This window comes from Cygnus olor, chromosome 4, assembly GCF_009769625.2.
Source record: "Cygnus olor isolate bCygOlo1 chromosome 4, bCygOlo1.pri.v2, whole genome shotgun sequence".
Lineage (NCBI taxonomy): Eukaryota > Metazoa > Chordata > Aves > Anseriformes > Anatidae > Cygnus > Cygnus olor.
Window position 1 is genome coordinate 77507749 of NC_049172.1, and position 23753 is coordinate 77531501.

General features: G+C 77.7%; 5 protein-coding genes across 12 annotated transcripts; 3 read left to right on the forward strand and 2 right to left on the reverse strand.

Moving 5' to 3' along the window:
* Nucleotides 1-980: 980 nt before the first annotated feature.
* Nucleotides 981-6358, forward strand: LOC121069396 (drebrin-like). Its single transcript, XM_040555545.1, is given in 13 exon segments — nt 981-994; nt 1754-1972; nt 3411-3463; nt 3556-3668; nt 3870-3944; nt 4411-4548; nt 4656-4733; nt 4844-4995; nt 5104-5158; nt 5301-5375; nt 5459-5579; nt 5659-6152; nt 6154-6358. Coding segments are annotated over 13 exon segments (1671 nt in total). The 3' UTR covers nt 6238-6358.
* A 1118-nt stretch (nt 6359-7476) lies between these two features.
* Nucleotides 7477-15110, reverse strand: RTKN (rhotekin). 8 transcript variants are annotated; one of them, XM_040556145.1, is made up of 13 exons: nt 12559-12691; nt 11290-11489; nt 11148-11209; nt 10978-11031; nt 10794-10911; nt 10345-10566; nt 10180-10274; nt 9794-9900; nt 9412-9540; nt 9181-9346; nt 8988-9092; nt 8650-8758; nt 8050-8253 (listed from the first exon to the last, which is right to left on the reverse strand). In XM_040556145.1, the coding sequence occupies exons 1-13, from the start codon at nt 12595-12597 to the stop codon at nt 8247-8249; spliced, it is 1413 nt and encodes a 470-aa protein (XP_040412079.1). In that variant the 5' UTR covers nt 12598-12691; the 3' UTR covers nt 8050-8246. The 8 variants fall into 8 exon arrangements, with proteins under 8 accessions (XP_040412072.1, XP_040412071.1, XP_040412077.1 ...); XM_040556144.1 differs by having other exon boundaries at nt 9412-9543; nt 12559-12687; XM_040556138.1 differs by lacking the exons at nt 8650-8758; nt 12559-12691 and adding an exon at nt 14768-15110 and having other exon boundaries at nt 7477-8253.
* Nucleotides 15111-15813: 703 nt separating this feature from the next.
* On the forward strand, nt 15814-18285 carry INO80B (INO80 complex subunit B). Its single transcript, XM_040556412.1, has 5 exons — nt 15814-15986; nt 16190-16385; nt 16556-16674; nt 17029-17210; nt 17487-18285. The coding sequence occupies exons 1-5, from the start codon at nt 15941-15943 to the stop codon at nt 17949-17951; spliced, it is 1008 nt and encodes a 335-aa protein (XP_040412346.1). The 5' UTR covers nt 15814-15940; the 3' UTR covers nt 17952-18285.
* A 467-nt stretch (nt 18286-18752) lies between these two features.
* On the forward strand, nt 18753-20777 carry WBP1 (WW domain binding protein 1). The gene is made up of 4 exons (XM_040555852.1): nt 18753-18905; nt 19140-19242; nt 19329-19490; nt 19680-20777. Exons 1-4 carry the CDS (start codon nt 18837-18839, stop codon nt 20336-20338), a joined length of 993 nt encoding a protein of 330 aa, XP_040411786.1. The 5' UTR covers nt 18753-18836; the 3' UTR covers nt 20339-20777.
* Nucleotides 20778-21028: 251 nt separating this feature from the next.
* Nucleotides 21029-23724, reverse strand: MOGS (mannosyl-oligosaccharide glucosidase). Its single transcript, XM_040555851.1, has 4 exons — nt 23565-23724; nt 23229-23449; nt 22908-23101; nt 21029-22839 (listed from the first exon to the last, which is right to left on the reverse strand). The coding sequence occupies exons 1-4, from the start codon at nt 23596-23598 to the stop codon at nt 21129-21131; spliced, it is 2160 nt and encodes a 719-aa protein (XP_040411785.1). The 5' UTR covers nt 23599-23724; the 3' UTR covers nt 21029-21128.
* Between the last annotated feature and the right edge of the window lie 29 nt (nt 23725-23753).

The following is a 23753-nucleotide window of genomic DNA, read 5'->3' on the forward strand; positions in this document are numbered from 1 at the left end:
TGGCACCAGTGACTCCAGTGGCACCAGTGACACCAGCAGCACCAGTGACACCAGCGGCACCAGTGACTCCAGTGGCACCTGTGACTCCAGTGGCACCAGTGACACCAGCAGCACCAGTGACTCCAGTGGCACCAGCGGCACCAGCAGCACCGGTGGCATCAGTGACGCCAGTGGCACCAGTGACTCCAGTGGCACCAGTGACACCAGCAGCACCAGTGACTCCAGTGGCACCAGTGACGCCAGTGGCACCAGTGACTCCAGTGGCACCAGTGACACCAGCAGCACCAGTGACTCCAGTGGCACCAGCAGCGCCAGTGGCCCAGCGCAGCCAGCACACGCCTGGCACAGCGGGACCCCAGGGACCCCAGGGACCCCAGGGCACACCGGGGACACCAGCGGTCGCAGCACCACCAGCACACTCCAGTACAAACCAGTGACCCCAGTGACACCGTGGGCCTCAGGGCCGCCTGCTGTCCCCGCTGTCCCGCTGTCCCCACGCCCCCAGCACCGTTCCAAACCCCTGCCGCAGCCCCACGGTGCCCGCAGCGCTCCTGCCCCAGCGCCTCGGGGTGCCGGTGCCGCACGGGGCCCCGCGGGCACACCGCTCCCTGCCGCCCGGTCCCCCCCCAGTGCCGGGGCTCTCCCTGTCCCCAGCCTCCTCCTGCGGGTCCCCGGCGGCTCGGGGCTGTCCCCCCGGGGCTGGGGGCCGCGGTGGGCCGGTGGCCCAGGGCGTCGGTTGCCGCTGCGGCCGGGGACCCTTGTTTTGGGGGGGTGAGGGCTGGGGCGCGTGGGTCCCCGTGCCCGCAGAGGGCCGCAGCTCGGCCCCCCCGCAGGGGCCCCCAGCGGCGCCCCCTTTGCTCGCATCAGAGAAGGGACCAGGACGCGCCCGGCGTCCGGGGGCTGCGGGACCGGGCCCCCCCCTCCCCATGCCGCCAGCAGCGGCAGCCGAGAGCGGGGGGGGGGGGGGGGGGGCGGCAGTGATGGGAACCTCCGTGTGCGGGGCTGGGGGCGGCACGGGGCGCTGAGGGACGCGGGGCGCCGCGGGACACGGGGCGGTGCGGCGACACGGCGGGGGGGGCTCATCCCCGCCCCCCGGGGGCGCCCCCCCCGCCCGGCCGCAGCTGCCGCTGCCGAATTTTTTCCCTCTCTGGGGCTTTGGGGCTCGGAGGCCGCGGTGACCAAATAAGGGCAGCGGCGCCGGGCGGCCCCGCGCGTGGGGAGGCCGCTCCCGGGGGGCCGGGCCCCGGGGGGGCTCCGCGTCACGCGCCGCGTCCGCCCGCACGGGCCCCGCCGCACCGGGCGCACCCACGTCCCGGCGTGGGATTCTGCCCTGTACCCACGTCCCGGCCCCCCCGGGGGATTCTGCCCTGCACCCGTGTTACGCGTGGGGCCCCGCGCTGCTCCCGTGTTACCGCGTGGGACCTTGCCCTGTGCCCACGTCACGCAGCGGGACCCCGCACCGCCCCCACGCCGCGGTGTGGGCCCCGCGCTCTGCCCGCGTTACCGCGTGGCACCCGCGAGCCCACGGCCTGCCGAGTGACCCACGCCCCGCACCCACGCCCTGGTGCTCCCGAACCGCCGGGGGGGGGGCCCGGCATCGCCGCGGCCCCGCGCTCCGCCCCGGGCCGGACCCCCCCGGCGGCAGCGACCCCGTCCCGGGCGGCCACCGGGAGGCCCCCGTGCACCGGTAACGGCCCCGCCGCCGGTAGCGGCCCCGCGCCCCCTCCACCCGCCCCCTCCGGGCCGGGCGCAGGGCGCGGGGCTGGCGCGGCGCCCGGTCCCGCCCGGTCCCGCCCGGTCCCTCCCCGCCCTCCCGGCGGCGGCGGAGGCGGGGCCGGGCCGGGCGCAGGATCTGTCCGGGCGGCGCGGGGCCGGGCAGGGCGCAGCATGGGGCCCCGGGGCTGGACCGGCACCGGCTGGCGCTGCTGGCGGCCAAGGAGGACGTGGGCAACCCGCGGGCGGCCACCAACTGGTGAGGGCACCGGGCACCGGGCACCGGGCTTCGGCACCGGGCACGGGCGGGGGCCGCGACGTGCGGGGCAGCGGGCGGGGGGGACCCACGCGGGGCCGGGGGAACCCGGGCACCGGAGCCGGGCCGGGGGGTCCCGGGGCGCACGTGGACTCACGCACCGGGGCCGGCCGAGCGTGGCCCCGGGGAACGGGGACGGCGGGACGGTGCCGAGACGGTGCCGCGGCCCTGGGGCTGGGCCCCGCCCGGCGCTGAGCCCGCGGACCCGGGCAGGGAACCGGGCGGCCCGGCCCGGCCCGTCGGGCTGGGAGCGGCTCCGGGGCGCGGGGCCCGCCGGGGCTGAACGGCCCCGGGACGCGCCAGGGCCGGGGGGGAGCGGCCGCGCCCCCGCACCGGTGCCCGCCCGGGGGTGCCCGCAGCGCCCCGCCCGGCTCTGCCATCCCCCCCGGCCGCACCGCGTGGGGACCGCGGCTCCTGCCCGGCCCCGCCCGGGCGTGGGAGCCCCCGCGCCCCTCCCGTTGCCGGCGGGGCGGCGGAGCCTGTCCCGGGACCGGTGCCGCTCCTCCCGCGGAGCTGGGCCGGGAGCCGGCGCCCTCCCGACACCGCGCGGCCGCGGTCGGGGCCGGCTGTCGCGGCGGGTCCCCCGGGCTGGCGGGCGGCGGGGCGCGGGGGGCCGGGGGCGGGGCCGCCCCTTTCCCCCGCCGCCCGTCGCTTCCCGGGGCCGCGCGGCCCCGCGGGCCGCTGCCCTCTGCCCCGTGGCCCCGAGCCGCGCCGTGCTCCAGCGCGCCGCTACCGAGCCGTGCCGGTGCCGTGCCGGTGCCGTGCCGAGCCGTGCCGAGCCGTGCCGTGCCGCTCCGCACGCGTGCTGCTGCAGCTGGGCCCCGCCGTGTCCCCGGCGCGCAGCGTGCCGCCACATGCGGCTGTAATCGGAGCCGTGCCGAGACAAAGGCGGCGGCGGCTGGCGGGGAATGCCGCCCCGGCGGGGGGCTCACCGGCCCCCCCGGCCCCAGCCCCGGGCGCACGAGGCCGGGGGGCGCCGGCGGGTCGGGGCTGCCCGGCCGCTGGGGGGGGCTCTCGGGCAGCGGGGAGAGGCCGGCTCGGGGCCGGTATCACCGGGGGAGGGGGGGGACGGGCACGGGCCGGCGGGGTCCGGGCGCTGCGGCGCTTCCCGCGGCCCCATTGTCCCCTGGGCGGATGCTGCCGGCGGCACTTCCACGAATTCAGCCCGGCGGGCAGCGGGGGGGGCACGGCGGGGGGTGGGCACGGCGCGGGGGCCGGGCACTGGTGGGCGGGGGCCGGCGGAGCCGCGCGGTCCCGGTGCGGCGGGGACCCGGGGCTGGATCCCTGCCGCCCCCCCGGCCCTGCCCCGGCTCCTCCCGGCGCTTCCCCCGGGGGTGCCGCCTCCCCCCCCCCCCAGCTGCTGATCCCTCTGCCCCCCCAGGGCCGTCTTTGCCTACGAGAAGCACCATGACCTCAAGCTGCTGGACTCCGGAGGTACGGGGGGGGGCCCGGCCGCTGCCTGCCCCCGCGGAGTGCGCGGGGGTCCCGCAGCGCCCGGCCCCCCCCTGACCGCCCCCTCCTTGCAGCCGGGGGCGCGGACGAGCTGGCCGGCAAGTTCTGCGCCGGCAGCGTCATGTACGGGCTGTGCCGCCTCCGGGACCCCGCCACCGGCGCCCCCCGCATCGTCCTCATCAGCTGGGTGAGCGCGGGCCGGGGGCTCCTGCGGGGGGCGCTGGGGCTGACCCCGCCGCCTCGCAGCCCGCCGCGGGCACGGCCGAGACCCCCCCGGCCCCCGGCCCCGCGGCCGCGCCGGGTCGCGGGGGGGCCTCCGGCCGGCGGCGGGCGCGGGGCGGGGGGGCGCGGCGGGGCCCCAGCCCTGAGCCGCCTGTGCCCGTGCCAGGTCGGGGAGAAGACGCCCGAGTCCCAGCGGCAGGCGTGCGCGGGGCACCTGCCGGCCATCAGAGCCTTCTTCAGGGTGAGTCGGGGCCGGCGGGGGGCCGGGGGCGGCCCCGACCCGGGGGGGCTCCCCCCGCCCCTCCTCCCGCCCCCCAGCCCGGGGCAGCCCCGACCTTTGCTTGCTGCGCTCAGTGCATTCCTGGCGCTGCTGACTCAGGCGCCGCCGTTCCCAGCTCCCAGCCTTGGCCGCCGACCCGGGGCTGTGGCTGGGCTCCCTGCCCCGGCCGGATCCCGCCCGGCCCCGCAGCAGCGGGGACGCTGCCCCAGCCCGCCCTGCGGGACATCCCCGCGCCTGGACCCGGCCCCGCGCCGGGATCCGTCGGGCGCGCGCACGCGGCGGGGAACGGCGCCGGGATTCCCTGGGGAGCGCTCGGGGGGGCTGCGGGCCCGTCCCGGGGGGAGCGGGGCGGGGGGGGGCTGCGGCGGCCGGCGCCTTGGCACCCCCGCGGGTGCTCGGGGCTGACGCCGTCCCCGTGTGGCGGCAGGAGGCCAGCGTGGTGCTGAGCGCCCGGCGCGCCGAGGAGGTGACCCAGGAGGGGCTGAGCCGCGCTCTGGCCCAGCTGGCCCCCGCCGCGGCCCCCCCGGCCAGGAGGGCCCCCCCGGCCGACACCGAGGAGCTGGTGGTGAGCGGGGCCGGCGGGGCCGGGGACCGGGGCCGGCGGGGCGAGGGCGCCCCCCGGGCGCTCGGCGCCGCCGCGGGGCCGCCCTGAGGCCCGGCCGGTCCCCGCAGGGCACCAACTACCGCAAGACGAACCCGGCGCTGGAGATCCGCCGGACCCAGCGGGACTCCTTCTGGGCGCAGGCCGAGGTGAGGGCCGGGGGGCCCCGCGCGGCCGCCGCTCCCGGGGGGCCCGGGCCCGGCCCCGGTGCCGCTCCCGGGGGTCCCGGCCCCGCTGAGCCCGGTGCCGCCCGGCGCAGCGCGAAGAGGAGCAGCGCAAGGAGGAGGAGCGGCGGCGGCTGCTGGAGGAGCGGCGGCGGTGGGAGCGGGAGCGGATGGAGGAGGAGAGGCGGGAGGCGGCCGAGCGCGAGCAGCGCTTCAGGGAGAAGGAGCGGCTGATCGAGGAGCACCGGTGAGCGCGGCACCCCCGGGGGCACGCAGCCGCCCCCGCCCCGTCCCCGCGGCCCCCGAGCCCCGGCGGCGGCCCCGGTGCCGGCCCTGAGGGTCCCCGTCCCGGCAGGAAGGAGCAGGCGCGGCTGGAGGCGGAGGAGCGGAGGAAGGAGAAAGCCCGCTGGGTGAGCGGGGACGGGGATCGGGGGGACGGGGGGACGGGGCACGGGGGGACGGGGCGGGCGCGGGGCTGCCCCGCCCCAGCCGCCTCACCGCGGCCCCGTCCCGGTCCCGGTCCCGGTCCCGGTCCCGGTCCCGGTCCCGCAGGAGCAGCAGCAGCGGGAGCACGAGGAGGCCACGCGGGACCGCTCCCGGCGCTCCGAGTCCATCGAGAAGGCGGCCGTGAGTGCGGGGGGGGCGGGAGGACGGGGGGGCCGGGGGGGCCGGGGGCCGCCGCTGACGGCCGTCCCCTCCCGGTGCTGCAGGAGGCGGCCGTGCTGGTGTCCCAGCGCCCGCAGAACCCCCGGGATTTCTTCCGGCAGCGGGAGCGCGCGGGGTCCGCCTCCGGGGCTCCGCTGCCCGCCGGCCCCCTGGGCGCCCGGCCCGGTAGGTGCGGGGGGCGGGAGGGGGGGGCCGGGGGGGCCGGGCCGGGCCGGGGGCCGGCTGCTGACCCGCGCTCCCCCAGGAGCCCGGCGGCCGTTCCTGCGGTACCAGCGCAGCCTGACCGAGTCAGCCTTCATCTTCCGCCGGCCGGAGCCCCCGCCCTCGCCCGCGCCCCTCGACCCCGGGGCTTTCAGGGCGGCGCCCCCCCCCAGCCCCCGCCGCCCCCCGCCGCCGCTCCCCGCCAGCCCCGCGGGGACGGGGCCCCCCCCTCGCTGTGCCGCCGCGGGGGCTCCCAGCCCAGCCGGGGCAGGGCCCCCCCCGACCCTGCCGGGGTCCCCGCCCCCCGCCAGCCCCCCCGGGTCGGGGCCCCCCGACGGCACCCGTGGGGCAGAGCCCGAGCCCCCCCGCGGCACTCCCGGGCTGCCCCCCCCCAGCAGCTCCGGCGGGGGGCTGCCGCCCCCGAGCCCTCCCTGGCAGCCCCCCCCGGGGCCGGCCGTGCCGTCCTCCACCGACAGCGCGGGGGCTGAGGCTCTGCCTCTGCCCAGCCCCCCCGGCACCCCCCTGGATGAGGAGGGCCCCCCCCAGGGCACCCCTCCCCTCCCCAGCCCCCCGGCTTGGGGGTCTCCGGGGCTGCCGGTGGGGCCGGGTGAGGGGGCCCTGAGCCCCCGGGGGGGGTCTCCTCCCCCTGGGCTGGCACCCGCCCCGGTGCCCCCGCGTGGCCCCAGCCCCCCCAGCCCGCCGCAGGATCCGGCCCTCCCCAGCCTGACAGCCCGGGAGCCACAGCAAGGTGGGTGCCCGCAGTCCCCTGCCCGCTGCGTGGGGCCGGGGTGGGGGTCCTGCACGCTGCGCCCCCCAGCCCCAGCACCTGGGCTGGTGGGGGTTGCTCAGCCATGCCCCCGTCCCCCCAGGGACCATCGGGGAGCCTGAGCAGGAGCCGGCCCGCGGCGACTTGGGACACAACGGCATCGGGGGTCTCGGGCATGGGGGGTGGCCGGCCCTCTGGGAGCAGGACCCCCCAGTGCTGGTAGGGCTGGGGGGGCTGGGGGCACAAGGTGGTGGTGGCATGGGTGGGACGGGCAGCACCTGCGGCAGGTGGGGGGCAGTGGGGGGGCAGCAGGGAGCTGGGGGTGGATGTTTGGGGGCTGGGAGGGGACGGCAGGGGGAGCAGGGATGGGACGGGGGGGGAGAAGACAGGGCAGGGGCTGAGGGGGGGACAGGACGGGGCTGGGGGCAAGGGGCAGGGCAGGGCGGGGGGGCCCTGAGAGCAGGGGACCCCCGGGGCCCTCTCCCGCAGGGGGATGAGCCCAGCGACACCATCCTGCCGGAGCTGCTGCACAAAGCCAAGCCAGGTACCGCTGCACCCCCCCGACCCCCCTGTGTGTCCCGAGCCCCCTGGCCGGGCTCAGCCCTCACCCCCTCTCCCCCCCAGGCTTCGCCCTGCTGCTGGCCCGCGATGCCCCCCACCAGCAGCTGCCTGCTGGCAGCAGCCCCCCAGCCGAGGACGAGGACCTCTCCCCTCATGCTGTGTAGTCGGGGGGGACAGCAGCACGCCGCCCCCCCCCCCCAGCACCGCCTACTGTGCCCCCCAGCACCCCCACAGCCGGGGCTGCCCCCAGCCCCCCATGCATTGGCTGCCCCGCACCTCGCCCCACTGCCCCACGCTCGGTGTGGTGCCTGCAGCCCCCTGCCCCCCCCCCAGCACTGCCTCTTGCACTGGGGCCGCTGGCCCCCTACCCCCCCCATACAGCAGCTTTGGGAAGCAGCCACGCACCCCACAGCCCCGACCCACCTGTGCAGCACAGGGCTGGGGGGGGACAGGGGTCCCAAGATTGGGGGGCACAGGGCAGGCAGCAGGACCCTGCCCCCCCCCGCGATCCCCAGCCCCCCCAGTGAGACGCAGTGGCTGTTAAATAAATTTTAATGCACATGAATGAGGTGGCGTCAGCTGGTCCCCACGGGGTGCAGCAGGGCCAGGGTTAGGAACGGTGAGGAAAGCAGAGTGGGGGGGCTCTGGCCCCCGGGGGCTGGGCCCACACCTGCTCATGATGGGGTGAGCCCCGAGCACCCCTCGGAGGGGGTCAGCCCCAAATGCCCCCTGCAGTGGCGGCATTGGCCCCAAGTCCCCCCCACTCCCCCCCCGGCACAGGGGCACCGTAAATTCCAGTTTCTCCCCAAGGAAAGAAGCTCTGAGCCCCCAGCAGGGCCAGGGACCCCTGGGACCCCCCACTGCCTCCCAGGACAGGTCCCCGGTGGTGTCAGCCCCCCCGGGGGGGGGGGACAGGGCCCCCCGCCCCTGAGCCTCCTGTAGGTCCCGGGCTCAGACCTGGGACTGGAGGTACCCGGGGGGGGCCGGCAGGCTCGGTGGGGGAGGCGCACGCTCCGTGTCCGGGCTGCTGCTGCCGGGGCTGGAGGAGCTGGAGCCGGGCGATGGGTGCGGGGAGGGGGCGCGCCGGGCCCCCCGCCCCTTCAGGGTGCTGAGCTTGGCGTCGAGCGAGAGTGTGCGGGGGCGGGCACGGGGGCCGGGGCTGACCCCGCTGGGGGGGTTGGCGCACAGGGGGGGGCCCCTCAAAGAGGGAGAGCCAGGGGGGGCAGCCCAGCCCCGGCCCCCCCTCCAGCCCCGCCGCCCGCCGCGTCAGGATGTCCGTCACTGCCTCGATGTCGTCGGCCGGCTCAATAGCTGCGGGGAAGAGCGGGGGTCAGCGGGGGGCCAGCCACGTGCATCCCCCACCACAGGGAGGGCCGGGATGTGCCCCGCGGCTGGGACAGGCACCGGGACCGGGACGTGCACGGGAACTGGGACGTGCACCGGAGCTGGGACAACTGGGGCGTGCCCTGCAGCCTGGGTGGCCAGGACATGCCCCATGGCCACGACAGCCAGGATGCGCCCTGTGGCCAAGGCAGCTGGGATTTGCCCTGCAGCCGGTGCTGCTGCGACACCTCCGGCAGGCAGGGGCAGCTGTGCCATGCCCCGTGGCCGGGGTGGCCGTGCCGTGCCCCGCGGCCGCGCCGTGTGTAGCTGTGCCGCGCCGCGCAGCGGGTGCCGCTGGCCCAGCCTGCCGGCCCCGTACGTCACCTGTCGCTGTAATAGGAGGAGAGCAGGGCGCGGATCTCCGCCGAGACGGCGTTATCCTGCAGCAGGAGCCCTTCGCAGGCCGAGGGCGGCACGGCAGGGCCGGGCAGGGCTGCACCGTGGGAGGGCACGGCCAGGGGCAGAGAGAGGCAGAGGACAGCAGAGAGAAGGCAGGAGGTTAGGGAGGCGCAGGTGGCAGGAGAGGCTGGTCAGTGGAGAAGAGGAAGGTGAGGAGGAAGGTGAGGAGGAAGGTGAGGAGGAAGGTGAGGAGGAAGGTGACGAGGAAGGTGACGAGGAAGGTGATGAGGAAGGTGAGGAAGCCGCGCGCAGGCCGCACTCACCCATCTCGTGGTACAGCGAGCCCTGCCGTGGCAGCGGGGCAGGCGGCCGGCGCGGCGGCGGCACCTCGATGCGCATCAGCTCGTCGCAGCACTGCTTCCACTGGCCTGCGGGGAGCGGAGGGGAGGGGAGGGGGCCAGACTCAGTGCGCCACGGGGCGGGGGTCCTCGTCCCCGTCCCCGTCCCCGCACGCACTCATGTCGTAGAAGTGCTGCCAGAAGGCCTCCATCCAGCGCTGCGTCTCGGCGCGGCTCTCGGCCAGCAGCGTGTGGGTCACCTCCTCGGCCCCGTAGCGGTTGGTGACGGACATGCTGTGCAGCTTCCCGCGCGCCTCCTGCTCCGTGGCACGGATCCGGGTCTCCTGCGGGGCACGCTGCGGTCAGCCTGCGCACCCGCGCCCCCCCAGCCCCCCGGCCCAGCCCCTACCTTGTTGATGGCGATGGTGAGCGCCGGCTCCACGCCCGCCTCAGCCTCCTGCGGGCGCCGGTAGCAGAGGAGGTTGGTGCCGCGCAGGACGCAGAACAGCCGAGCCCAGCCCTGCGGCTCCCCCGATGCCTGCTGCCGTGGGACAGGGCTGCTCAGCGCCCACAGCCCAGCCCCGGGGGTGGGAGCAGCCCCCGCCCCAGTGCAGGGATCCCCGCTCCCCATCCCCACCACGGTCCATAGCCTAACGGCAGCGATGGCTGTCACCTGGCGGGCTGCTGGCGCTGCCTGTCCCCTACCCACCCTGCCCCAACACAGCCTGTCCCTGCTCCACCCCTGTTCCCATTCCGCCCCCGTCCCGTCCCCATCCTGTCCCCGTGCTCACCTGCACCTTGAGGAAGCCGCACATCATCTGGGTGGCCATGCAGCGGGGCTGGGCAGCCAGGCGGCAGCACATGCTGCCATACAGCGGCAGCCAGAAGGAGCTCTCCTCTGGGGGGGGCAGAGCACTCACAGGGGGGCCCTAGGGCAGGGCCCCCCCTGCCAGCCCCCTACCTGGCCCCAGCTCTCCCCAAAGCTGCCCACGTCCCGGTGCTGCCCCCCACCTTGCCAAGACCCCAGCCCCAGCCCCGACAACCCCCCTCTCCCCACATCCAGCCGGGACCCCGCAGCTTCTTCTCCCCCGCCCCATCACACCCCCAGCCCCCCTGCCCCCCCCCCAGGCCCCCAGCCCCATCCCTGGCCAGGGAAGCCGCACGGTGCTGCGCTCACCATTGCAGGCGATGGCGAGGTCGTGGGTGCGGAAACCGTCCTGCACCTCGGCCAGGGACAGCACCGCGTGCGCCAGCAGGTGATACTTGGGGCCCCTGCGGGAGCCGAGAGTGAGGGGCAAGCAGCTGTGTGGGGGGGGCGTCGAAGGGGGGGTCAGGTACTCACGGCACGCTGGGGGCCGGCAGCAGCAGGGGGCCGCTGCCACCGTTACCGCCGGGGCTGCCGGGGCCCCCGTCCATGGCGGTGCGCAGCCGGCGTCCCGAGGAGCGGCCCAGGGAGCTGCTGAGCTTGCTGGCCAGCTTCTTGGGCGCGCTGCCCGGCGCCTCCTCCTCCAGCCCCGCGCTGTACAGCTCCACCTTCAGCTCGAAGTCCGGCCCGGCCTCCGTGCTGGGGGCACGGCTCAGCGGGCGCACGCAGCCCCCGGCCCCCGGCCTCCCCGCTGCCGGGGGGGCACTGCCGGGGAGCCCCCGGGGACGTGGGAATGCAGGGACGCGAGGACACGGAGATGCAGGGAAATGGGGACGCGGGGATAGGCGGGGATTTGTGGGTTGCAGGGACGCGGGGGGACGCGGGGACATGCAGGGACGCGGGGACCTGCCCGGCGCAGCGCGCACAAGAGGACGGCGTTCTCAAAGCAGATGTCGGTGAGGGTCCGGTCCACCAGCACCATCTCGGTGTCGTAGATCTCCACCCCGATCTGGAGGAGGCAGAAGACGGCGCAGCGGTGCAGCTCTGCGCCGGGGGCGGGGGTCAGGCGAGCGTGGGGCTGGGGGCTGCGCTGCCGCCCCCCCCACTCACCTCCCTTGTTCCTGAAGTACTCCGTGTCCTTCCACATCAGCGGGATGCGCAGGTCTGCGGGGGTGGGGGGGAGTGGTGGTGAGACCCCCGGGGCCCTGTCCTCGCCCCAGGGGCCGGTGCAGGACCCCCAGCGCCCCCCTGGCCCCGCAGGGCTTTTGGGGACCCCATACCTGAGATGCAGACCCTGCCCCGGCAGGGCAGGCGGTCGTCTGTGGGGCCAGCGTCCGAGGGGCTGCGGGAGGAAGCGCAGAGCCGTGACCGCTGCCCGGGGGCCCCCACCTCCCGCCCACCCCCCCACCGCGGGGTCCTCACCGCCTGGCCACGCGCTGCATCACCTGCACCTCCTTCATGCGCTGCAGCTCCGACATGTAGGCCAGGATGCGGCTGTTGCACACCAGGAGGCTCTTGGTGGCCTCCAGCGCCTGCTCCCGCTGCGTGCAGGCAGCCAGCAGCTTGCAGGCCCCCTCCCGCATCCGGATCTCATGGTCGATCTTCTTCTGGATGTCCGTGTCCTGTGGGACAGGCGGCGTGGGAGCACAGGACCCAGTTGGGGGGGGGTCCCGGGTCCCGCCCTCCCCTGCCACTGCAGACCCCGGCAGGTCCCCGGGAAGGGGCAGCCACATTCACATGGAGGGGACAGCGGCCCCCACACGGCCCCGCTCCCCCAGCATGGCCAGTGCCCGGGGCCGACCCTCCTGCCCCAAGCTAGCCTCTGCTGCACCAGCAAACACGTCCCCTGACCCCCCGGGCAGAGAGCCACCATCCCGGCCCAGGCCCCTGGGGAGCCACGTGCCCCAAAGACATGTCGCGTGCCCCACGGAGCGCCACGCGCCCTGCGGATACATCATGAACCCTGCGGGAGAGCCAAAAACCCCACAAGCACTTCAGGAACCCCACGGGTATGCCACATGCCCCCCGGGTATGTCATCCACCCCACGGCTGTTTCCCACACCCCACGGACACGTCGCAGAGCGCACAGTTGCATCACATGCCCCACAGCTGTGCCGCACACCCCACGGGTCCATCCTGCGTCCCACAGACAAGCCACGTGCCCCACGGACACCCCACAGGGGAGCCGGATACCCACAGCTCCATCATGCGCCCTACAGAGGTGCCGCGTGCCCCACAGCTCCATCATGCACCCCACAGACGTGCCACGCACCCCGCAGCTTCACCGTGCCTCCCAGAGGAGCTCCGTGCCCCACAGGCACATCACATGCTGCCCCGCACCCCACGGATCGGTGACGCATCCCGCAGCTGCCTGATGTGCCGCACGGAGGTGCCGCGCACCCCACGGACACCCCAGCCCTCCCAGCACTGCCCCCAGCTCCCCCCCCGGGACCGGAGCTGCACAGGAGCCACATCGGAGGGCGGCAAAGCCCCCGCAGCCCCAGCCCCCCGCCCCGGGGCCCGCAGCCGCAGGGGGAGGGGGGCACCCCACAGCCGCACGGGCGGAGGATGCCAGACCCCGGCACGGGGCTGCCCCCTCCCGCAGAACCCCCCCGGAGCCCCCCTGCCGCAATCCGCAGCCTCGGCACTGCGCATCCCCCCCGCCCCCCGCCGGCTCGGCCCCCGACTCACGTTGCCGGTGCCGCGGCGATCCATGCCGGCCCAGGGCATCCCCCTGCCGCCCCCCGTGCCCCAGCCCCCGGCCCCCGGCCCCCGGCAGCGGGGCCCGGCAGAGCTGCGGGCGGGCGCGGGGCCGGGGCTGGCGGAGCCGCAGCGCCGGAGCGGTGACATCACCGGCAGCTATAAATAGCCACCGGAGCCGCGGCGGGGGGCGCGGGCGGCTGCAGCCCCCTCGGGACCCCCCCCGTAAGCCCCGCGCCCCCCCCGCACCGCTCACTCTCCCCGCGCCCGGCGGCCCCACTCGCCACAGGGCGCCCGCCCCGCTGCGGGGAGCTTTTGGGGGCGCTGCTGGGCGAGGGGGGGGCGACCGACGAGGGCCCCCCCCCCAAACCGAGCGTCGCAGCGGGCCCGGCCCGGGCGGGCGGAGGGGGCTGCGGGGGGAGTTTGCTCCGAGCGCCGCGGGGCTCCGTCCGCCCCACCGGGAGGACGCGGGGGGCCCCCGCGCGGCAGGGCAGGGCCCCGGGCTGCGGGACCGGCCCGTTACCGGGGCCGCCCCCGGGTCCCCGCGCCCCGTCCCGGCCTCGCCGCGTGGCATCGCCCCGGGGGTGCCGCCGCGGGGCTGGGCGGCCGCGAGCCTCGGCCCCGGCGCCGCGGGGCAGCCGGTACCGGGGGCCGCTGCCGAGGGGGCGGGGGGCGCGACCCCCCCGTACCTCGAGGCTGAGGGCGATCTGGCGGATGTAGAGCATGTTGAGGTCCTCCAGGATCCGCAGCTTGTCCTGCAGCGGGGCGCAGCCGTCCCGCCCGGCCACCTCCATCGGCCCCGCCGCGGCCCCACGGGGAGCCGCCGACACCGGGCGCGGGGATCCCGCATCCGCCCCGGCCCCCGGCCCGCGGCCCCCGCCGCGTCCAGCGCCGTGCGCGGCCTCCCCCGCCCGGCCCGGCCCGGCCCGGCTGCGGAGAGAAAGGGCCTTTCATCGCCCGGCCGCGGCCGGCGAACAAGCGGCCTCTGTGCCGGGAAAGGGCAGCGCGGGCGGCCGGGGGCAGGGGGGGGACGGGACCGGGAGGGGCGGCTGGGGAGGGGGGAGGCAGCGGCCCCGAAACCCGCACGCGGGGGGCGCAGGGGTCGCGGGGGGGAGCGGGGCCGGGCACGGGGGGGTGTAAGGGGAGGGGGGTGAGGGGGGCGCCGGGACGTGGCGTGAGTTGCGGGGTCGGGGTCCCGGGCGCGTGGCGGGGACGTGGCCCCGGTGCGCCCCGCGCCGCCCCCCCGCCGCCCCCTGCCGGCCCCGGTGTGCGCTGCAGCGGGGCCGCCCCGCCGGTACCTGCCGCCGATCCCGGACCGCTGCTCCGGCGCGGCGCGGCGCGCACAGGAAGGCGGCGGCCGCCCGCCCCCGGCCCGCCCTCCCCCGGCATTCCTCCGGCGGCCCCGGTTACAGGGGCCGCCCCCGGCCCGGCCCGGCCCGGCCCCCCGCCCGCGGCACCGGCGGCACCGGCACCCCGGGGCGCGGGGGCGCCCCCTGGCGGCGGGTCCTTCCGCCCCCCCGCCCCCCCCCCGGTGTACCGAGACCCCGCCGCCGCGTGTGCAGCCGGTACGGGGCTACCGGGACCCGCGCCCCGTAAACCGGCCCGGGGCTCAGGGGACTCGGGCGCCCCCACGCCGGGACCTCTCCGTCTCTGCCCGGGGCGCGAGGCCCCCCGCGGCCGCGGCCCCCCGGCCGCACGCAGGCAGACACCGAGCCGCGGGGCTCGGCACGGCACGGGCGGGCTCGGCACGGCACCGCCGCCGCCCCGGGCAGGACGCGGCCCCGCAGCCGGCGGCGGGGGCGCGGGGCCGTGGGAGCCGCCGGGGGCGCCGGCCCCTCCCGTGCCGCGGGGCCGGTTCCCGCTCCGCCCGGCCGGGCTCGCTGGGCCGGCAGCGCCCGGTCCCACCGGCGGGACGGGACGGGACGGGACGGGACGGGACGGGAGGGGAGCGGCCGCCGCCGCCTTCGCCCTTCCCAGGCGGCCTGCGCGGGCCCGGCCCCGGCCGTTCCCACCGCCCCGGGAGCCTCGTGGGGCCCCGCGCGGACCCCGCGGCACGGGAGGTCCCGGCGCGCCCACGCGGACACGTGGGGACACGCGTGGGGCTCCCGCCCGTCCCGCGGCGCGCAGGGGCTGCGCGGGGGGCTCCGGGGCGGCGGCACCCGGCGGGCGCCCAGGTACCGGCGGCGGGGCCGGGCCCTACCTGCGGGGCGGCGCCGAGCAGGCTGAGGCGGCAGCGGCCCCGTCGGATCTCCATCTCCAGCGCCGAGCCGCGGGCCACGGTCACCCGGCTGCGGTGGTTGCGGCAGAACATCGCGGCGGCGGGGCCGGGGCCGGGGCCGGGGCCGGGGGCTAGGGCCGCTCCGGGTCCCACGGGAACTTCCCTGAGCTCCGAAGTCGCGCAAACCCCTCCCCGGGGCCGGCGGCACCTGGCGGCGGGGGCGGGCGGCGCCGCGCCGGGCTGCACCGACACGCACCGAGCCGCGCCGACACGCACCGGGCTGCACGGACACGCACCGAGCTGTACCGAGCCGCACTGAGCTGCACCGAGCCCGCCCGGAGCGGGAGCGGGAGCGGGGCCGGGGCCGGGGCCGGGGCCGGGGCCAGTACCGGGCGTCCCCTGGCACGGGCGGGGCGGGCTCGGTGCCCCCAGCCGCGCGTGGCGCCGCCGGCCCCGGGCGGACAAAGCCCGAGTCAGGGCGGGCAGCTGCGGCCGGGGGCAGCGGGGGGGCCGCGCGTGTCCGTGCCCGTGCCCGTGCCGGGGGGGCGTGCAGGTGGCCAGGGCGCGTGTCCGTGCCCACGCGCGCGCCCCGCGCTGTGCGCGCCCGCCGGTCCGCGCGTGCCCCGTGTGCCCGGGGCTGCGCACACGCGCGTGGCCGCCGGCGTGCACGCGCGTGGGGCCGGGCGCGCGTCGCGCCCCGGGGAGGCGGCGGCCGGGCCCCACGCGTGGGGCGCCGCGGGACCCCCCGGCCGGGGGCGCTGACCCGGGACGGCCGCGGCGCGCCCCGGTACCGGCGGGCCCGGCCCCTCCCCCCCGCCGCCGCGCCCCGGCCCCGCCCCCCAGCCCCGGCCCCCCCGCGCCGTGGCCGGGCCGAGGCAGGGCAGGGGCGGGGGCGGGGGGGGCGGGGGGGGCGGGGGGGGGCGGGGGGGGCGGGCCCGGCCCCAGGGCGCGCGGCAGCGGTTCCCACCCGGGCAGCGGGGCCCGGGGGACTCCGCCCGCTTCAAAGATGGCGGCGGCGGCGCTCCCCCGCCCTGCCGAGGCTGCGCGCGTTGCTCCGCGGCGGGCGGAAGCGGGTCCGTCCGCAATCGGTTCCCCCGCGTCGCGGGCTCGGGCTTCGGCGCCAGCACCGCCACCGGGCGCGGGCGGCTCGGCCGGATGAGCAAGGCGTGGCGGCGGGGCAGGGCGGAGGGCGGCGAGCACGGTGAGACCCCGGGCGGCCGGGGCGGGCCGGGGCCGGGCGCTCCCCGGCGGTCTCCTCGGGCCGGGCCCGGTGCCCCTGGCTCGGCCGGCGGCCCGGCCCCAGCCCCGGGAGCTCCGGTCCCGGCCCCGCGGGGTGTCCCCGCCTGCCCCTCCCGGGGTCCCGCGGCCGGGGCTCCGGGCAGGGCTGACGCCGGTGCCCCGCAGGCGAGGAGGACGATGCCGGCGGGCACGGCTCGCACAAGAAGAAGCACAAGAAGCACAAGAAGAAGCACAAGAAGAAGCACCACCACGAGCCCGCGGGGCCGCCCGCGCTCGAGGCGCCGGAGCCTGGAGCCGCCCTGCGGAAGCCGCAGCTCAAGCTCAAGATCAAGCTCGGGGGGCAGATCCTGGGCACCAAGAGGTGAGAGCGCGTGGCCGCTGTGCCCTGGGACCCTGCCCCTGCCCCTGCCCAGCACAGGGGCCCGGCTGGCCCCCAGCGCCCCCAGCCCCGCAGCACCGGTGCCCACCCCCACCCCCCAGAGCCTCCGGGGCTCTGTTCCGGCCTCAGGGGCTGCCGCGCTCTCTCCGCAGCGTGCCGACCTTCACGGTGGTCCCCGAGGCGCCGCGCTCCCCCTCCCCGCTGATGGTGGTGGATGAGGAGGACGAGCCCACGGAGGGGGTGCCCATCGAGCAGTACCGGGCCTGGCTGGGTGAGTGCTGGGGCGGGCTCGCTCGGCCAGCCCCAGGGCGCTGCCACCGATGTGGGCACAAGGCGGGGAGACGTCGGGGCTGGAGGGTCTCTGAGGAAGGGTTGGGCTGGAGGGGGATGTGGAGGGGCTGGAGCAAGAGGGGAGCCCTGGGGGGATGTTCTGGTTCCCTCCTCCAGGCTTTAAGCAGGCTGCGAGCGTCCAGTGCCTCACTGAGCAGGGCAGAAATGGTTCCTGCATCATGGGGGCAGTGTGAGTCACCCTGATGCAGTTTGGGGATGGCGTCACCCCAGGATGGAGCAGACACGGCAGCTGCACTCCCACAGTGACCGTTCTGTCCCTTGCTGCCTGGCCTAGATGAGGACAGCAACCTGGACCCCTCACCCCTGCCAGACCTGGACTCAGAGAGTTGCTTCCCTGCCCGTGAGGAGGAGGAGGAGGAAGAAGAGCGCTGGCTCGATGCCCTGGAGAAGGGTGAGCTGGACGACAACGGGGAGCTCAAGAAGGAGGTGGATGAGTCCCTGCTGACGGCAAGACAGGTGAGGGTGGCAGCATGGAGGCGTGGGACTGGGCTGGGGTGGTGGTGAAGCCTGCTCAGGGGCAGCCCCCAGCCAGGGGCATCCTGCCTAGTTTGGGTGCTGCCTGAGAGGAGGCTGGCTCTGGCGAGGTGAGGAGCGTGGGGACCCCAGAGCTGGCCGGGAATCAGGTCGGAGGCTCCGTGCCCTCAGAGGGACAGGGATGGGGGCCCAGGTCGGGGTGCCCCCGCCTCCCGGGGCCTCTCCTCCAGCCTGATGGTGCCCCCGTGGCCCCCGCAGAAAGCCCTCCTGCACAAGCAGCAGAGCCAGCCGCTGCTGGAGCTGCCCATGGGCTACAAGACGAAGGAGATGACGGAGGAGATGCTGGTGAAGCGCGAGGAGCGGGCCCGCAAGCGGCGCCTGCAGGCGGCCAAGAAGGCGGAGGAGAACAAGAACCAGACCATCGAGCGCCTCACCAAGACCAACAAGGCCAAGGTGAAGACGCTGCGGGAGCGCAGGGCCAAGCAGGCGCCCTGCCCCGTCGTGCACTACTGCAACGCCGCCGACCGCATCACCGTCTCCTTCCCGGCCGGCATGGCCCTGCCGCTGCTGCCCGCGCCCGCCCCCGCCGCGCCGCCGCCCGCCCTCTGCGGGGTGAGCGGCTGCTCCAACCGCAAGCGCTACTCCTGCTCCCGCACCGGGCTGCCGCTCTGCAGCCTGGCCTGCTACAAGAAGAACCTGCGGCTGCAGGAGGCCGCGGCCTAGCGCCGGCACCCACGGGACGGGGCCGGACGGGACCGGAGGCACGGGACAGGACTGGCGGCGGTGCCGGGGCTGGGACCGGGGGAAGCCCGGGGGGGTCCCTGGTGCTTCCCGGTGGTCCCCGTGCCCGGGGCCGGGGGGCGCCGGGGGGGGTCCCCGCCAGGCCCCGGGCCCGGCCCCGCCCCCCGGGCACGCCGCGGTTGGCTCCGCCCCTCCCGGGGCAACGGAGGCGGGGCCAGCGGGTGGGGGGTGGGCGGGCGGCTGCCGGCGGGCCCCATTGGCTGGGAGCGCTGCCTGGCAAAGAACAACGCCGCTGGTTGGTCGGCCTCTCCGCCAATCTTTCGCCTGAGCAGTGCTTTCGCGTCTGTTTAGCTGCGGCTCCCTAAGCGCCCGCCTCTGGGGCGGGACCAAGCTCGCCATTGGTGGCGCCGGCCGCCCGTCACGCGCGGCTACGGAGGGCGAGGCCCCCATTGGGCAGGAGCCGCGTCCGTCGCGGCCGGGGAGGTGGCGCTCGGCCTCCGATTGGCCGCGGCCGCCGCCACTCCCCGTGGGGGCGGGGCTCGGTCCCTTTGTCTCTGTTGTTGGGCGTGAGGTGCGGGCAGACAGCACCCGATTGGCGGGGGCAGGGCGGCGGCGGCGGCGCCGATTGGCGGGCGGCGGCGAGGCGGCGCCGGATTGGCCGCGGCGGCGGCGGGGGGGCGGGACCTCGGGCCCGGGAGCGATGGCGGCGGCGGCGGCTGCGGCCCGGGCGGCGGCGGCGGCCCCGGCGGCCGCCATGGGGGCGGCGGCGGCGGCGGCGGGGCAGCGGCTGCTGCTGCGGGCGGCGGGGGCCGGGGCGGCCGAGCGGGAGGAGCCGGCGCGGGGCCGCGGCGGGCTGTAGGCGGCGCCATGGAGCGGCCCGGGAGCGGCGGCGCCGAGGGGGCCTGGGCCGCGCTGCTGGGCCGGCAGCACCAGCAGGTACCGGCGGGAGAGGCCGCACGGCGGGGGGGCGCCGCGAGCAGGACGGGGCGGGCCGGTACCGTCCCGTCCCGTCCCGTTCCGCCCCGCCCGGTCCCGTCCTTTCCCGCCCCGCCCCGCCGCAGCCCCCCGGGGCCGGTCCCGGTGCCCTGCAGCGGGCGCCCAGCAGCGGCGGCGGGCGGCCCGGCCCCGCGCCCCGCGCCCCGCGCGTGACGGTGTCGCTGCCCCCCGCAGGCCCGGGAGTACTGCCCGGGGGTGAACAACCAGCCCTACGTGTGCGAGACCGGGCACTGCTGCGGAGAGACCGGCTGCTGCACGTACTACTACGAGCTGTGGTGTGAGTGCGGCGGGGGGGCGGGGCTGGGCGCGGGGCAGGCGAGGGCAGCGGCGCGTTGGGACGGTCACCCCGCTCTGCCCCCGCAGGGTTCTGGCTGCTCTGGACCATCCTCATCCTCTTCAGCTGCTGCTGTGCCTACCGGCACCGCCGGGCCAAGCTGCGCCTGCAGCAGCAGCAGCGGCAGCGGGAGATCAACCTCATCGCCTACCACGGTGCCTGCAACTACCCCGCCTCCATGATGGATCTCAGTGAGTGCCGCTGCCCCCGCACGTCCCCGGGGCCCCGCGCTCGGCCCCGCGCTCGGCCCGGTCCTGAGGAGCCCCCTGGGGACGGAGGGGGCCGTGGCAGTTTGGGGTGGCTGCGCCCCGCGGAGATGGGCACCGGAGGGGCCGGTGGGGGGCTCTCGTTGGCCGTGCTCACCGCGTGCCCCCCCGCAGGGATGCTGGCTTCCTTCAAGCTGCCTGCCTACGAGGAGGTGGCCCACCGGCCCAGCACGCCGCCGCCGCCCTACAGCGCCATCCTGGCCCAGCTGAGCGGGCCGCGCAGCCGCCTGGGCTCCAGCAGCCTCACGCTCTCGCCCAGCTCGGAGAACTACACCAGCTGCTCCTGCGAGTCGAGCTGCGTGACGTCCCCCAGCAGCACCTCGCTGTTGGTGCAGGTGACGGACGAGACGGAGCGCAGCCGGGCCAGCACGCCCAGCGAGGAGGGCGGCACCAGCAGCACCGGCACCGGCGCCAGCTGGGAGCTGCCCGAGGAGCTGCCCGCCCGCCCGGCCCCGCACAAGCACGCCCTCTTCTCCTCCAACGTGGACTTCTTCGAGGCCGACTGCCACCGCTGCTCGGACATCGAGGAAGGCGAGGAGGAGGAGGGTGGCGCGGCCCCGGAGGAGGGCGGCGAGCACTACCGGCACCGGCGCCTGACGGGCGACTCGGGCATCGAGGTGGGGCGCTGCCAGGAGGAGGAGGGCGGCGAGGAGAGCGAGGGCGAGGGCGTGCGCCTGCTGGGCAAGGCCGGCCCCGCGCCGCCCCCGGCCCGGTGCGGCATCCCGGCTGAGGGGGGTGGCGGGGAGCCGGGCGCTCCCGCCCTGCCTGTCTGAGGGGCCCGGCCCGACCCTGCCGTTGCCCCTGCCGCCACCATCACCTTGCCCGCGGGGCCGGCCCGGTGCCGCCCGCGCCTCTCCCCGCCGCCACGGCTCGCGCCGCCGCTCCCCGCCTTGGAGCAGCCGGGCTGGGGGCACCTCGGTGCCGAAGCCGCCCCTGCTCAGAGGGCCCCGGGTGCGGCGGGGCCGCCTTCCCCCGCCTCCGCTCCCCGCCGCGGCTCCGCGGGCTGTGCCGCCATCCCCGGGCTGTGGACTCTCGCCGCGGAGCCCCCGGGATGGCCCCGCCGCGGCGCCGCCGTGCCCCCCGCTGTCCCCTCTGAACTGCTTCCAGGGAGCCGGGCCCTGGCAGGGGGGGCGGCTCCGTCCCGCCGCAGCCTGCAGGCCTGTGCGCGGGGTCCGAGTAGCGTGCCCTCATCATTAAAGAGATGTGGAATTACGGCCCCGCCGCCTTCCTCTGTGGGGCCTGGGGGAGCACAGGGTGCTGTGGAGCTGGGGCTGAGCTGTGACCCCCCTCCCCCTCCCAAATCTTTCCCCGCGAGCAGGGACGTTGCAGTGAGGGGGTGCTGCCCCCCCCAGCAGGGGAGGACCAGGACAGCTGGGGTCCGGCAGGTGCGGGGGCAGCAGCGGCCGTTCCTATGCCGCGCGCCTGCTCCTCGCTCCCATCCCCGACACAGGCACCGAGGCACGTCACGGCCGAGGTTTATTGTCGGTGGAGGACTCGAGCCCCAGGCCCGGGGCGCCTCCACCTGCCCCTGAGAAAGCCGGGCCCCCCCCGGCGCACCCTGCCCTAGTAGTCCTCGGCCATCACCAGCACCACCAGCGCCGACCAGCCGGTGAAGGGGTGGGAGCCCTGCCCCGCGCCGGTGCTGTCGCTGTAGTGCTCCCAGAGGTAGCCGCTCTCGGCGTACTGCCGGTACAGGTTGGTGATGAGGTTGTGCCGCAGCTCGCGGTACAGCTCCGCCGCCTGCTCCCGGTGGGGCCCGGGGCGGCTGCCGTAGGCGTGCAGCGCCCGCAGCGCCAGGTAGTTGATGTTGACCCAGACGGGGCCCCGCCAGTACGGGGGGTCGTGCTCCGTGTTGCGCTGCATGTAGAGGGGGCTGTCGCGGGCGAGCGAGCGCAGGCCGAAGGGCGTCCAGAGCTGCCGCTCGCTGCGCATGGCGGCCAGCACGGAGGCCAGGCGCGGCGAGTCGGGGGGCAGCAGCTGCAGCAGCAGCGGGAAGAGGCTGACGTAGCCCAGCGCCCCCACGAAGCGGGGCCGAGGCGCCTCGCGCACCACGCGCACCAGCCGGGCGGCCGGGGGGGGCTGCCCGGGGGCCGCCCGCACCGCCTCGCGCCGCAGCCCCACCGCCCGGCTGTGGTTGCCGTAGTCGGCGAAGGCGCCCAGCTCCTCGGCCCAGTGCAGCCGCTCCAGCAGCTCGTTGTCGCTCAGCGCCCGCTGCATCTGCCGGTAGGGCTCCGCCGGCTCCCCCAGCCGCTCGGCCGCCTCCGCCAGCACCTGGGAGGCCAGCGCCATCCAGCAGCGCAGGTCGAGGTGCCGCTCGTCCGCCGAGGGGTGCGAGGCGCGGGGGTAATCGTCCAGCCCCGACGCCAGCGTCTTGGGGTTGAGGAAGCGCTCGGGGTCGGTGTCGCGGCCGCGCCAGCGGAAGGTGTAGGGCAGGGGCCCGGCCTGGGTGCTGTTGTACCACTCGTACCAGGCGCGCAGGCGGGGGAAGAGGCGGCGCAGGTAGGGCAGCGGGGCCGTCCCCAGCAGCCGCTGCAGCGCCAGGAAGAGCGTGGGGGGGTTGGCGGTCTCGCTGTGCTGCACGACGAACTCGGGGGGCACCTTGGCGCGCGCCTCCTCGCCCAGGATCTGCTCCCGCGGGATCCAGCCCTCCGCGTTCATCAGGTCGAACCAGTGCGCGATCACCTCGCGGCTCAGCTCGGGGTCCCAGCGCGCCAGCAGCAGCTGGTGGAAGCCCTCGTCCCAGAGGAAGCCGCGGGGGAAGAAGGAGCGGGAGGGCACGGCGGTGAAGAGGGAGCTCTCGGGGTAAGGCACGGGGTGCTCGTGCAGCGGGGACTGCACCAGGGAGTGCCCGTGGAAGTAGCCCATCCCGCCCAGCATGTTGCTGAGGGCGGCCTGGGCGAAGCGGCGCTGGGCGGGCGGGAAGCCCTTGCGCTCCAGGGCGAAGGTCTCCTCGAAGCGCCGCTCGAAGGCGGCCTCGTGCCGCGCCAGCTCCGCCGTCAGCGCCGGCCCCACCAGCGGGCCGCGCCGGTCCCGCACGCTGCCCGACTCGAAGGTCACCTCCACGCGGGCCGGCAGCCGCAGCGTCACCTGGTGCAGCAGCAGGTGGCTGCGCGGGGCCTCCGCCGCTCCCGGCAGCCCGCGGAAGGTGTCCACGGCCAGGAAGCGCTGCCGGGGCCCGCCCGGCGGGGAGAAGACGAAGCGGTCGCTCAGGCTGCTCTGCACCACGTCGGTGAGGCGGTGCAGCCCCGGGCTCCACGCGTCCAGGTAGTGGTAGCTACAAGCACAGAGAAGTCAGCGCCCGGCGGCGCCCCGGGGACTGGGGGCGCGGACACCGTGAGGCACCTGCTGTACTTGGGGTCCTGCCCGCTCTCCGTGGTGGGCCTGAGGAAGGTGATCTTGAAGTCGCCCAGCTCCTCGGACGTCCCGGTCACGGCGGCCAGCCGCGTCCTGTCCTCCACGTGTGGCCGCAGCGTCCCCTGCCCGTCCGTGGCCACGTAGAAGAAGAGGGAGACGAGGGAGGCCGGGCTGCCCGCGCCCTGCCGGAGGGGGGAACGCGTCCGGATCGGGGGGGGCCGGGGCCGCCCGCGTTCCCCTCGCGGGGACGCCGATGGCTGGGAGGAGGTCGCCAGCTGATGGCTGGGGGTCGTGGGCGGCAGCACCCACCTCGGGCCGGGCGGTGACGTGCCAGCTCCAGTCCCCGCCGTGCTCCCCGCCGGGCCGCTTGACGAACTCGGTGCGCAGCAGCAGCCCGCGGTCGCGCACGTCCTGCACCCCGAAGTTGTCGCCGTCGTGCCGCAGCCAGCCGTAGCTCGCCAGCCCGTCGCCCTGCTCGCACGTGTGCCGCAGGCCGCCCCCCGCCTCCCGCTGCTGCAGCCACATCAGCCCTGGGGGCGCGGGGCGGGGGCGCTCAGGCGGCTGCCGCCCCCCGGCCCCCCGCCGCCGCCCCCCGCCCGCCGGGCCCGAGCCCGGCCCGAGAGCGCCCCCGGCCCCGCCGCGTACCGGTGACGACGGCGCGGGGGCTGCGGGTCTTCATGCCGAAGTAGACGTGGGGCCGGTAGGAGCCCCAGAAGCGGCGGGGCGCGGCGCGGGGCCCGGCGGCGCCGGGGGGCAGCGCGGGGGGCGCGGGGTGCGGGCTGACGGCGCGGGCGGCCGCTCGCCACCGGCCCCACTGCGCCAGCGCCGCCGCCG

Excerpts from the sequence above, each read along its gene's own strand:
- WBP1 (XM_040555852.1), top strand. The coding sequence starts at position 18,837 with ATGGAGCGGCCCGGGAGCGGCGGCGCCGAGGGGGCCTGGGCCGCGCTG. Across the intron at positions 19,243-19,328 it reads GTACTACTACGAGCTGTGGT|GGTTCTGGCTGCTCTGGACC; the intron begins GTGAGTGCGGCG and ends CTGCCCCCGCAG. Across the intron at positions 19,491-19,679 it reads CGCCTCCATGATGGATCTCA|GGATGCTGGCTTCCTTCAAG; the intron begins GTGAGTGCCGCT and ends GCCCCCCCGCAG.
- INO80B (XM_040556412.1), top strand. The coding sequence starts at position 15,941 with ATGAGCAAGGCGTGGCGGCGGGGCAGGGCGGAGGGCGGCGAGCACG. Across the intron at positions 15,987-16,189 it reads GGCGGAGGGCGGCGAGCACG|GCGAGGAGGACGATGCCGGC; the intron begins GTGAGACCCCGG and ends GGTGCCCCGCAG. Across the intron at positions 16,386-16,555 it reads CAGATCCTGGGCACCAAGAG|CGTGCCGACCTTCACGGTGG; the intron begins GTGAGAGCGCGT and ends CTCTCTCCGCAG.
- MOGS (XM_040555851.1), bottom strand. The coding sequence starts at position 23,598 with ATGAAGACCCGCAGCCCCCGCGCCGTCGTCACCG. Across the intron at positions 23,450-23,564 it reads CCCCCGCGCCGTCGTCACCG|GGCTGATGTGGCTGCAGCAG; the intron begins GTACGCGGCGGG and ends CCGCGCCCCCAG. Across the intron at positions 23,102-23,228 it reads ACGTCACCGCCCGGCCCGAG|GGCGCGGGCAGCCCGGCCTC; the intron begins GTGGGTGCTGCC and ends CCCCTCCGGCAG.
- RTKN (XM_040556137.1), bottom strand. The coding sequence starts at position 14,878 with ATGTTCTGCCGCAACCACCGCAGCCGGGTGACCGTGGCCCGCGGCTCG. Across the intron at positions 9,901-10,179 it reads CCTCGCCATCGCCTGCAATG|AGGAGAGCTCCTTCTGGCTG; the intron begins GTGAGCGCAGCA and ends TGCCCCCCCCAG. Across the intron at positions 9,544-9,793 it reads GCGGCTTCCTCAAGGTGCAG|CAGGCATCGGGGGAGCCGCA; the intron begins GTGAGCACGGGG and ends GTCCCACGGCAG.